Here is a 12,414-nt window from a genome sequence, read left to right as displayed (position 1 = left end):
TTATTGTTTGTTTTATTTTGTATCATCCTGTTTTGATCCCACATAGTAGAAGGGGATGTTTTGTGAGGTTGGGCACAATTACGTTAGATTTGGTCTTCTCCCATTAACATTACTGACCATCAGCTGAAACCTTCAGAGTGTGCACTGAACACTGCACCTGGAATTTTAAGCTTATTTGCTATTTCTCACTGGGAATAACCTTTTTGCCACAATGTTTACTTGCCCCACACATCTAAGGCTAACTCCTTCTTCTTTGCCATATTTCTTTCAACTTTAGTGCAAGAAATTTTACCCGCACAACAGGCTAAATGTATTATGCTACCCTGGGTTTAAAAAAAAACTTAAGGTAGATAAGATTTCACTCAATTTAATTCAAACCAAACCAAAAAACCAAAAACATTGTTGCTAGATAGTTGCGACAAACTGAGTTCAGACACACTAAGCATTCAACTTAACTCCTGGCAAGACTTTTGTTGTGCTTCACATTTAAGAACAGTTGCCATACCTTCAGCTAACCTTATGGGTATGAGATTTAAATTGAATGTAAGACTGGAAGACTGGCAAGATTGGACCGGCACAATATAACATGGAGCCAAAAAAACACACCAAAGACACGTAAACAAGCATAGTTAATTTCTCTAGTACCATTTTTACCATCTAGTGGTAACTTGACCAAACTTCTGTTTATTGGATCCGATTGCACGACCAATCAGAGGGGGAGTGAATGCGGGACAATACTGTGTCTTGGGCTGCTTGGCTAAAGTACTTAAAACAATTTTTTAGCATAGCTAAAATACTTTAAAGTACATTGATGATAATTTGCTTTTTTCCTTTTGTTTTCTTTTTTTTTGTTGAAAATATGACTTAAAGTGTAGTTCATTGTGGATATACATGATGCAAGTACTTAATCCCTTTGGTGCTGTTGTTTACAACAAAATCTCCCATCATGTTATCTCAAACCTAACATACCAAGTTCTTGTTTCCACAAGCCTTCAATGTCTGTATGGGCTACAACAGTCCTCTGGAAGAGGCAAATAGCTGTGATGATTTTCTTTCGTGCTGACCTTTTCCTTCAGAAAAGCCATCTCAATTTGGGAATGATTTTGTAGTCAGTAAACCTGACAGTAATGCTGTGTTAAGACCGCAGTTCAAAGTACAGTTCTGATGCATCACATAGTCTGTTTAGAGGCAGATCAAAAGAAACTGTATCTATGCTCAAAATCCTTTTGATGCCATAGTTTCAGAGGTAACTAATTAAAATGCTGCTATAATGATTGTGCTTTGCTGTATCCAGCATGCAATGTGTTTGTTTGAAAATTTGCGGAATCTGATATGATATGAAAGGCATCTTTTGCAGAAAATGCATGTTTTAATATAATTTTTAATTTATATTAAAACTTGCAGTTTTTCTGCTGCAAGCACAGGCACACAGTTTCCCTCCTTACAAGCCATGCATTGGACTGTACTGAGGAGCATGGCCAAATAGCCTTTCTTTGATGGCTGTAGTGGACTTAACTACGCGCAATAAAGTATATTTAAGATTCTGTTTTGGAGAATGAGGAAAGCAATGCCATTTCACTCTGGGCTAATGGGAGGATACGGCAGAGTAAAATGTCCCCATCAGATCCCTGTTGAGCATTAAGCTAAAGCAGTGAAACGTCGCAGCCCTTCTAGTGGAAGTTCTGGTACGTGCAGTTTAGTGGGTTTGTTTTTCTTGGAATAATGTTGGTGAATCTACGAGGAAGCAACGTTTGACATTTTTCATGAACCTCAGGTTGCTGACTCAAGTGATCTGACGAGAGCGTTATTACTTAAGGATGACTGCTGTGTTGGCACCATAGGTTTGTTCAGATGGACTGCAAGTAAGTTGTTCCATACAGCCAAGAGAGTTTAATGAGCAGATTTGTGGAAATATATGTGGATTTCCTGATCTGGGGAGGTAATGTGTGAGTGCATGTGACTAAAAATGACTGAGTGATTGAGAACTTGCCTGATGAAATGATTCTTGTTGACTTATAATTAGCGATATTTTACTTGCTTTTTGTGGACAGTGTGTTTGCATAGAAATTATTTTATATTTTCTACTGTCATAGTGTTTCCTAGATATTTAATTCAGTCATATAATAAAGTGTGAGAGTATTGTTTTCAAATTGTTTTTAAAAATGTGCAATTTTTTTATTCCATCTGGAAAATAACAGTAGTATGTAAGTATGGCAGTCAGATGCTGAACAATGCTGCACTATGTTTGGTTACTACAAAAAGAGTGGGGTTTGGTTTTTAATGATATAGTACTGCTTTTTCATTATATTAAAAAAAATGTTTCACGTGAAATGCACGAAGATAGAGGTTCACATTTGATGCAGTATTGCTAAGAGGAATCAGCCACTAATGGGTAGTCCTAATTTGAACTTGCTAGTCATGCAAAGATAGTTATGATATTAAGATAAATGCATGCTCTTCCCCTAATTTGAGCTCACTGGCCACCACTTGTTTGAATTTAGGAAAGATTACTTTTAATTAAATTCTTCATCATTCCTTTTTTGCACACTAGTGGTCAGTAGCTATTGGCTTGTGGTTAAACCTTGAAATAAATGTATGTTTTTCTAAGACCTGTGTGTCAGAGAGCCTTTGATTTCTGGATGAAGGTAGTCAAATGGTAGTTGGCATATCCAGCAGGAAAACAATCATGGGAATGAACTGTTAAAACAATGATCTCATGCAACTCGTGCAGCTTCTTGTTTTTTGGGTTTTTTTTTTTTTTTTTCTAATGAAAATAATGCCGGCATTCTTTTGAAGGAATGCCTTCTACTCTATCTTGCTGTTTTTGAGTGGAATGATAATCCACTATTACACATACTGTATTAAGTTGGACCTGGCTGTAGTCATATAACATTAAATGTTTAATTGTCCAAAACACTTAACCCTTGTGTAAATTGTGCCCACATAATCTGCATGTGTTAGGTCTGAAAGGTTGATTTTATTGCAAATACAATATGACCCAAGGTCTCACATAGATATTTTGATTGGGAAGTTTTGAGAATAGGCAGTATTGGTATGGTCCAATGTTCTGAAAAAATACAGCTAAATGTGATACAGTTCTCATCAATATAATTCTTTTGCTAAAATAATGTTCCCAGAATTTTAAATGCTGCTCATCCTGCTTGTTCTGTGGACTTCTATGTTGATGCATAGATATGCTAATTCAGCGTGACGAGGTGAGGGAAGTAGCTGTTAAACTTGAATATTAGACCCCAGGACTTTCTGTGGTGTGCATTTAAAACATGAGCATAAATTCTTCTGGACATCTCTGACAGTCTGTTTACTGTAGGGTTCATTGATACCAATTACATGTTATATTAATTTCTTTTGAGAAATGCTAAGTCATATTTTTCCAGTTTTTGACAGGATTAAGAGGAATTTCCGTAGCCTCAACTGAGAGCTTTAATGTGATTTTTAAGGTGTTTTATACAACAGAGGTGCTACAGAGGTTTGAGATCATTCGAGTATGATAACATGGAGGTGGTGCATTTTAAGACATAGCCTACTTTGAACTAAAATACAATCCTACTCATCTGTACCGATTTGTCTGAGCGAAAACCTCAGATGTTACAATTCCTATTAAAACCATTTGCCTGATGTTAGGATACCAAATGCCAAATCACAAGGAAAGTATGTGTTCAGAGAACATATATCTCAGTTTGACTTCAGTGATGAAGGCCTGAACACCGTAGTCTATATTGCTGTGGTTGATTGTAGTTAACATTTATCATGCCATCATGGCTCACATTTGTAATTATGAGTGTTTATGTTTCGGTGTTAATTATGAAATTCTGAGTATTGTAAGAGATTCCTTTTTGAATGCTTTACTCATAGTGGATAAATTGTAGTTATGACTATAGTCTATGAGGAAAATTCTGTGACAATTTTTGGGCTAACTCTCTTGCTAAGCTTATGTCTAAAGATGCATGTAAACTCCAAAATGGCACTAAATGGGTAACCAAGCCGCTGAATGGCTTATTTGTTTAAGGCACCACATTGTGGTGCATGGATGAGCCTCATGGCCTTGGATCAATCCAATGTGCCAGTGCCAGCTGTGGCTGGTAGCACTGTAGGGCAATGCACAATTGGTGATTGCATTGTCCAGGGTATGGGAGGATTCATTTGGTTAGTGGCCAACACTTCATTGCTATCTAGCGACCCCTGCTGGTCAGTCAGGCACCCATGACTGCCAACTTAAGCCACATATGAAAGGTCTTCCTCTGACTCTGCTCTGTGCAAGCTTAGCCAGTCTGTGGTGTAAAAAGAAGCTGTTCATTTTGGGACAGAGAATACTGGCTTCTGCTCTACATACAATAATATCATATTGTGTTGAAAATTAATAATATGCCATAAAAAGCCAATTAGAAACTTTATAAACATGTACTGTATATAGTTTGTGGTTGTAACAATGCAACAACGTATTTTGTTTTAGCATATTTTTTAGTTTTTTTATTGCTTTCAAATTTCTGGTTTGAGCAATTTCTGTAATTGGTTCCAATGTCTGGTTGGTGCCTAATATGAATAAAGCATAATTTGATTCTTGAATAAAAAGAGACTTTTATACTGGTCCCAATTAAATGATTTTAAAGCGTCTCAACTCAACATCTTCTGACAGTCAGCTGATTGCGCTGTGTCACATGTCTCCATATGATTATATATGATTATAAGGTATTTTGTAGTCCACCAGATTTAGAAATATAGATTTTGGGAAGTCACCCAAAATCAAAATTAATTCAGCTGAACGGTTACCAAACGTGGATTTATGGCTGTGAAATTGCATTCTTTTTGCACTACGCAGAGCAGTCATGAACTGTAGCCAAAATAAGATGATTTGGTGTAGCACAGTTGTGTCCCAGCTGCATTTCCAGCATGTGTCCTGCATGTCTCAGGCCCTGAACGTGTCTGCTGTCTCCTGACTGGGTGCACAACCGGCGAGGTCATGACATGCACCGCCATCTGACCATCCAAGCACGGTGACATCACAGGGACTGTGAGATGCAGCCCGTACAGCCAGGAGGAGAGAGGGTTTGAATCACAGGCACATTAGAGGTAGAGAGAGCGCAACCAGTCCCACTACAGGCTCCACAGGGCCCAGTCCCACCCCCTGAAACCGCTGAAGACCCCTGCCAAGTGGTGCAAGGCAGGGAGGGGGCTGGAGGGAGGCCATCATGATTGACCTCAGCCACCTCACGGAGGGGGAGCAGGAAATGATTGTGTCGGTGCTGAAGAGGGACGCCGAGCTGAAGAAGGCTGATGAAGAGCGGATCAGGTGAGTTAGGCCGCCACCCATCTTGTCAGCCCCTCCTGCTCTTGTGGTGTTTTTGTATGAACTGTTGTTTCATACAAAAACAACAGTTTTAACTATCCATTTTTAAAGTTTAAAAATCTGGCTTGCTACGATTTGTCCATACTGGAAATGAGCATCGGATGTGCGGTCGTTTTGTGTAGTGTTTACCGAAATGCCAGATTCTGGTTGGTTTCAAATGAATGTGTGTTAAGTACAGGGTGAGGGACATCTTATATATTATCATTCATACCTTATTACAATGTACCTTTGATTCAAAAGCGGTTTGGCAATTTGTGGACAATCCCACCAATTTAGAAAACGGACAATTTGGTTATTGTATAATGCATGATGAATTCAGTTCTGCAATGTTTTAGACAATGTTCTTCATGAAAAGTATTCAGATTTAGAAGTCTTTGCTTTTGCCAATTATTCAAATAAATCTGAAACTTTATTTGTTTTGACTATTTTTTAAAACATACAATTGAATGTCACGTGATTGCTAATGCTGTAAGGAAACAGAATGCTTATGTAATTATGTGTATTTTTTTACAGTTGCATTTAAGAAGACATTAGCACAGTAATACCTTAACATGAGATCTTGTTACATTACATTACAAGCATGTAGCAGACGCCTTCATCCAGAGCGACTTACACAACTTTTTACATAGCATTTACATTGCATCCATTTATACAGCTGGATATATACTGAAGCAATGCAGGTTAAGTACCTTGCTCAAGGGTACAACAGCAGTGTCTTACCCAGGAACTGACCCCATGACATTTTGGTTACAAGCCCAGTCTGCAGAGATCCTGGATAGTGAAGACATTCCTTAATATTCTCTCCTGTCTTGAAAGGGCTAGGTTTAAATGACTAGTGACAGGTTGGGTACAAAGTTAAGCACCTGCAAGTTTTCACTTGTAATGTAATTTGACTACAGCTGATTTATTGATTAATTGGCATGAGCTCAATCCTAAACAAACTCATTAATAATAACCGCAGCAGATCACCTTATATGGCATTCATGCTTTCAGCACAGCTGTGTCTGCACATCCAGTACTGGATGTGTCGCTGCCAAGGCAGATGGCTGTGAAAAAACTGAGATTTAATGCAATTCATTAATCACTTCAATTGAAGCCGCAGTGGGTGAAGGTGTAATGTAGGTATGTTTATATGTTGATAGGGTGTGATGGGAAGAGAACAGAGGAATGCAAGCTGACTGGTTTCTTTAAAATGTAAAACGGGATTAATCCTGGTGCTTAGCAAGTGACCAGTAAGATTCTAACCCCCTTTTCACATGACCAGCATTGGTTCATAGAAGACAGGACCTGAGGAATAACAAGCTGAAAATGTAAAAAAAAGAAAAACTGAATCGGTGATGAAGATGAGTTGCAAGCATATTTTAGCATTCCTTTAGCTCAAAAGTTTCTCATTTTTTTCTTGCCCATTATCAACAGTGACAAATTCTTCTGATATACATCTTTCTGATGTTTGTGGTTCCACATTGGCCTTCTCCTGCATTGTGGAATTTCTACTTTGTTTAGTTAATCAGCTGTTGAAATTAGCCTTTAGTCCCACAGGGAATTACAGGAATTGTGGTATACACTGTTATAAGCAATATACATTTTATTTTATGATACCTGCTAAAGAAGGTAATATGTCAGATGTTATAGGTGCATGTTAATTCATAATTTCACTTAGCTCCCTGAGCTTCAGCCAGAAATCTATGATAATCATGATTGTAAGCTAAGTGAATCTACTAAGAATAAATTTGCTTGATTAGCCTTATTTTGGACCGGTTTTAAAGGGAGATTAAAGCTGACATCTTGAAGTTGACATGCCGTCATCATTGGCAGGATTAGATTCAATGTTGTAATCATTGTTGGGTTCTTTCCCCTCTCAAACGTCATGTGGAGCTTTAGTTTTCACCTTAAGGAATAGAAGTAATTTATGCAGAATAGCTTTGTTGAAAATATTGGATTTGTCACATAACTCTTTCTGTTCATGTTTTTGAGAGAGAAAGGTCCCTCTCCCTCAAAGGAATTAGCATGATGTGTGACACAAACACGTAATATTAGCAAAATATCTGAAAGCAGGGTAGTCTCAGACAAGGTCGCACAAATTGCTGCAGTCAATCATTTCTGCCTCAAACTCTTGTTTTAGACAAGGTGGTTGTTTGGACGGGAGGTGTCACTTGACCTTGGTGTCTTCCAGGAGCCTGTCACTTGCGAACTGAAATGCAACTCTGAAACCAGCATGCCTCCTGCCATCCAGAACTGGATGTGCCCTTCCTTTATATGTTAATGAAAGTAAATAAAAAACCGTGGTCTGACATGCCTGTACCTGTATAGGGATTGGCGTTACAGAGGGTTGTTCTCATTTGCATTAACGTCTTGTCTCATCCTCTGCGTACTCAGACGGCTGCGGAAAGCTGCGCAGGACACAGGCAAGCTCAAATACCTGACAGGGGAGTGGTTTTACCAGACTAAGTCACAGAGACACAGGGACCGCATCCATGGGTCGGACATCATTCGCGCAGCTATGAAACAGAGGAAACCAATGACCATATGTGAGTCTGCCAGGTTGAATACTTGTGCCATTACAGCCACCAGTTTAAGGGGCAACTAGGACAATGAACTCCATTGGACAAAGACATATTTTGTTTCTTGATTTGGCTCTGTGATCCACAATTTTCGATTTGTGGATCAAACAATTTACATGTGGTTAAAGTGCAGATTCTCAGCTTTTATTAAACTGTATTTTTATACACTTTGATTTCACCATGTGAGAAGTACAGCACTTTTTCTACATAGCCCCCTCCGCTCCCCCATTTCAGGGCGCCATAATGTTTGGAATGTATTAATGTTGTGTAAATGAAAGTAGTCACATTAGGTATTTAGTACTTTTTAGTACTCACATACAGAGGTGGACATTTCAGGGGTCAGAAAGTAAAAGTCCTGCCATGTATTTCATCCACCCCTGAACTCAGCCAGCTGATTTAGCTCTGGCTCCTGGCTGAAGAATGGTGCTCATTAGCAAATCCAGGTGACTGGAACAAAATCCTGGGATGAACTTTTACTTTCTGAACCTGGATTGTCCACCTCTGCTCACATACTTTGCATGTAATGATTACTTGAAGTCTGTAACCCACAGACATCACCAGGAGTTGATAACGTTCTCTGGAGATGCTCTGCCAGGCCTGTACTGCAGACAACTTCAGCTCCTGCTTGTTTTGGGGGCTAGTTGTCTTAGGTTTTCTCTTCAGCATATGAAGTGAATGTTCTATTGGATTCACATTGGGTGAATGACTTGGCCAGTCAAGAACTTTCCAGTTTTTAGCAATGAAAAATTCCTACGTTGCTTTAGCGGTATGTTTGGGATCATTTTCTTGTTGTTGGATGATGCGCTCCATCCAATTTGGAGACATTTGGTTAAACTTGAGCTGATAAGATGCTTCTGTGTACTTTGTAATTCATTCTGCTGCTGATCATTAATGAAGACAAGTGAGCCAGCATCTGTGGCAGCTATACACACCCAAACCATAACACCCCCACCACCATTTTTCACTGATGAGGGGGGTGCTTTGGATCTTGGGCAGTTCCTTTTGGCCCCCACACTTTGCTCTTGCTCTCACTCTGATACATGTGAAGCTTGGTCCCACCTGTCTACAAGAACTTTTTCCAAAACTAAGCGTCAGGTTACATGTCTTTGACTGTTTTTTTTATTTCTCAGCCTCATAATGGCTTCCTTGACTTCCATTAGCACAACTAATAACTCTGACTCCAAAGGCAATCAAAAGCCTTGAATCAAGACTAGATACTGAAAACTGTCTTATACCTGCACAAAGGAGCAATTGAACAGCCTAATCAGAAAGCGATTTCTTCCAAACATTATGGAGCCCTGAAATAGGCCATGCATAAAATTGCTGTAATTTCTACATGGTGAAACAGAAATGTGTAGAAATACCCTATAATAAAATCAAATCATCAAATAACAAATTATGGACAATAGAGCCAAATCAGTAAAAAGATGTCTTTGTCCCAAAAATTATAGAGCTCACTGTATATGAAATGTAATACATATGTGTAATTCATTCTTTTAAAACCTACTTTGTCTGTGCTTGGTTGTGTGCTTCAAAACTAAATATTTTCTTCACATATTTTCAGATATTTGAAGTTGAAAGGCTGGTATTTTATTTCAGAACGCATTCATTTTCATTTTCATTCATTTGTGTTTTTCTCCGGAAACATCTGTGTCTGAAATTTGTTGCTGTGCTTTACGGAGGGATTGACAAAATAAAAAAATAGAACAAGATTAGGAGAATGAAACATAAACTAAAATTAGCTATATTTTATTTGTCTTTCTGTAGTGTATGTGTTTTCATGTGCACTCAATGCGCTTCCAGTAAATTTTAAAATTGTATTTGCTTTAGGGAGGCCCAACAAGAACAAAAGGGGAAGAAAATTCTAGAATAATTTTAGCCATTTCTTTGTGAAGGGTTACAGCTTTTTCACATTGCTCTGACTCTTCCTATATTCCAATGGTAACCCTGTGCCCTGTTGATCTGTGCTGTCACTGCTACTCAGTGTCTCATATGGTTCTGATCATATAGCTAGAACTGCCTTTTGTTGTGTCTTTTTATTCTGTAGTTGTAATTGCTAGATTTTTTTTCTTGTGATTTCTTAATATGTCTTGTACTCTGTGGGTTTTTTTTAAATGTAGATATTAATGTTTTGAACCCAGTAGCTTTAACTTAACCCTGTTCTGTCACTATAGCTGTAACTGGCCTGTCTGTGTCCTGCATGCTTTCCCTGCAGTGGAGATCACCCAGATATGGGCAGAGAGGCCCAGTTTCGTTAACAGTGAAATTCAGGATATATTTGTTCCTGCGGAACTCTCTGGACTAATAGAGGAGCCGTCAACACAGGCAACAGAAAAGAGGTGACAGTTTGACATCTTTTGATTCACACCCTTTGACAGACAGTTAGCAGCATTCTTTCTTTCTGCTTTGCACATATCAATTTTGCAACTTATTTAGTCAGAGCCACTGTCTAGACAAAACAGAAGGGAGAAATAGATGAAAAGAATAAAATACATTAAATAATCTTTGTGACTGTAAGATATTATTGAGCAGTAAATTGTCTTTCGTAGTTTGATTTCCTCGTGTCCCTCTTTTGTTGTCTAGAAATGAATTTTCATGACACAATGGTAATTTTGAGGTAGGGCCTTCATTTAATGTTGATTCCAGGATGGCTTTACTAGAATTAAACCATGTATTCATCATATCAGATATGATATCAACTGTGACATCATGTTTATTTTTTAAGAATAGCAACTTGTTAATGGCTGTTTAGTACATCTTGTCTACACTTCGGTATCTGCTAAATATTGAAACATGATACTGTAAATCCAAACTTAGAAATACGTATATACCGAAATTTCACACATCCAAATACTGTATTCACCTGTACAAACATTTTTTTCAAGAGTCTTGTTGAAGATTGTTGCCAGACCCAAAGTTTCTGTTTATGAGTAAACTGTCTTGCATGGATGAAACCGTTTCCCCTTGATTTAAGAAACTCACATGTTTGCTCCTACACTTCTTACACAGCTAAATATGGTAGAGGCATGCAGAAGTGATATATGACTATATGAGTACACTTTGGCTCTGGCATTTGAAATATTCCACAACATTATATGGTCATTCTCAATATGAAAGCTCAGAGCTTGGTTTTAGCCTCAACAAGGGCATTAAAACATCATTTTATTTCTGCAATAAAAATAGTATTGAATGAGAGCATAAGGTTTAATATTTTAATGCAAAAAATTTTAAATTCAGTAAATGCTGTTAATGCAGAAGCCGCTCAACAGACCTCAGGTTGCAAACATACTGATGACTAATATCTTCTGTGGCCAGGGAAGAGGTGAACATATCATGAGAAGGAAGGAAGTAAGAAAGAAAGAAAGAAAGAAAGAAAGGGCATCAGAGGAAGCATGATTAGGTGGGACATAGTGTAATATTGATAAAAGCCATTCAGATGTATTTGTCAGTGTTACATTGAAAGTGTGCTCCAGCTGTAGTTGTATTGTTTTTGCTCTCAAGGCTATGTCCTTTGCTCTGTGCCATGTGATGGAGGACCCTGAGGAGGTGGAGAGCTGTTCTCATAGCCCCCGACCCGCTAATCTGGCACATTCCTGTTTGGGATTTGGGGAGGCCGGCCACTTTCTCATGAGGCCTGAGCAAATTGGTGTGATTGTGTAGCGGGAGTCAGTCAGACAGAAAAGACAGGCCTTGCTGTGGCTTGTACGCTCCCCTCCGTTAAGCCGCTTCTGGGTTCAGAACTCACGTGGTCCTGTTTAGCTGTTTTTCACACTGCTACCAATCACATCAGAGTTGGTTGGGGAAGGAGAGCTTCTCTCACTCCATGAAAGCCGGCTGAGGTTCCTTTCTGTTTGAAGAGGAATAACGGTCAAGTACCTGAACCAGCAGGCATTTTAAACAGCTAATTCAGCCAACAACAGAGCAGTTGTCTGCAGTTGTCATGAATAAAGTCCTGTTCATGTTTATAATAGACTCTTGGTTTTTAAATTAATCCACTGTACCTAAATCTTACAAATTCTGTATTATATAATAAAATGTGCTTGCTGTAGGGCAAGCGGCAGTGTCTCACCAGATGTCCAAAAAGATGGAGTCATCCTTGCCCTGCAGTCCCCTCCCAAGGTATATTAAAGCATATGAACATTTTTAAACATGCTCCATGTACTAATAGCCGTAACTTTGCCCTGAAAGAATTTTGTATTATTGAAAGAGATAACATATTCAAAGAGATAATATCATAGATTATGACCTTGTCGCATCACTGATTTTGTCTCCTTTTTTTTGGCTGAAGATAAGAAGGAACCCTTTCAACAGTGTGCTGGCGGGGTCCGAAGCTTCAGAGGAGCCAGAACCGCAGTTTACCAATTGGGAAGCAGAGCCGATCACGCCATCTGATGAGGGTGAGAGCTCTCTACAGTAACTGTGTACACCGGTCACCTCTATCAGTGTGAGAGCACTCCACGAATGTAATCTCCAACGGGGAAACTGGGA

The 12,414-nt window shown here is 38.7% G+C and overlaps 1 protein-coding gene across 15 annotated transcripts in view; it reads left to right on the top strand.

The window, feature by feature from the left end:
* Nucleotides 1-12,414, top strand: part of sytl2a (synaptotagmin-like 2a) — a 28,466-nt gene that overhangs the window by 2,680 nt on the left and 13,372 nt on the right. For all 15 annotated transcript variants that reach the window (XR_004767025.1, XM_035434693.1, XM_035434690.1 and 12 more), the window contains exons 2-6: nt 4,929-5,308; nt 7,742-7,893; nt 10,142-10,265; nt 11,976-12,045; nt 12,215-12,323. Coding sequence is in view for 14 of the 15 variants with exons in the window: in XM_035434693.1 (XP_035290584.1) it covers nt 5,208-5,308; nt 7,742-7,893; nt 10,142-10,265; nt 11,976-12,045; nt 12,215-12,323 (556 nt within the window). In the remaining variant the exon portion in view is untranslated. The remainder of the gene's footprint in view (nt 1-4,928; nt 5,309-7,741; nt 7,894-10,141; nt 10,266-11,975; nt 12,046-12,214; nt 12,324-12,414) is intronic.

The sequence above is a fragment of the Anguilla anguilla genome, chromosome 9 (genome assembly GCF_013347855.1).
Source record: "Anguilla anguilla isolate fAngAng1 chromosome 9, fAngAng1.pri, whole genome shotgun sequence".
In the NCBI taxonomy this organism is placed as follows: Eukaryota; Metazoa; Chordata; class Actinopteri; order Anguilliformes; family Anguillidae; genus Anguilla; species Anguilla anguilla.
This window is presented reverse-complemented; position numbering and strand designations above follow the sequence as displayed.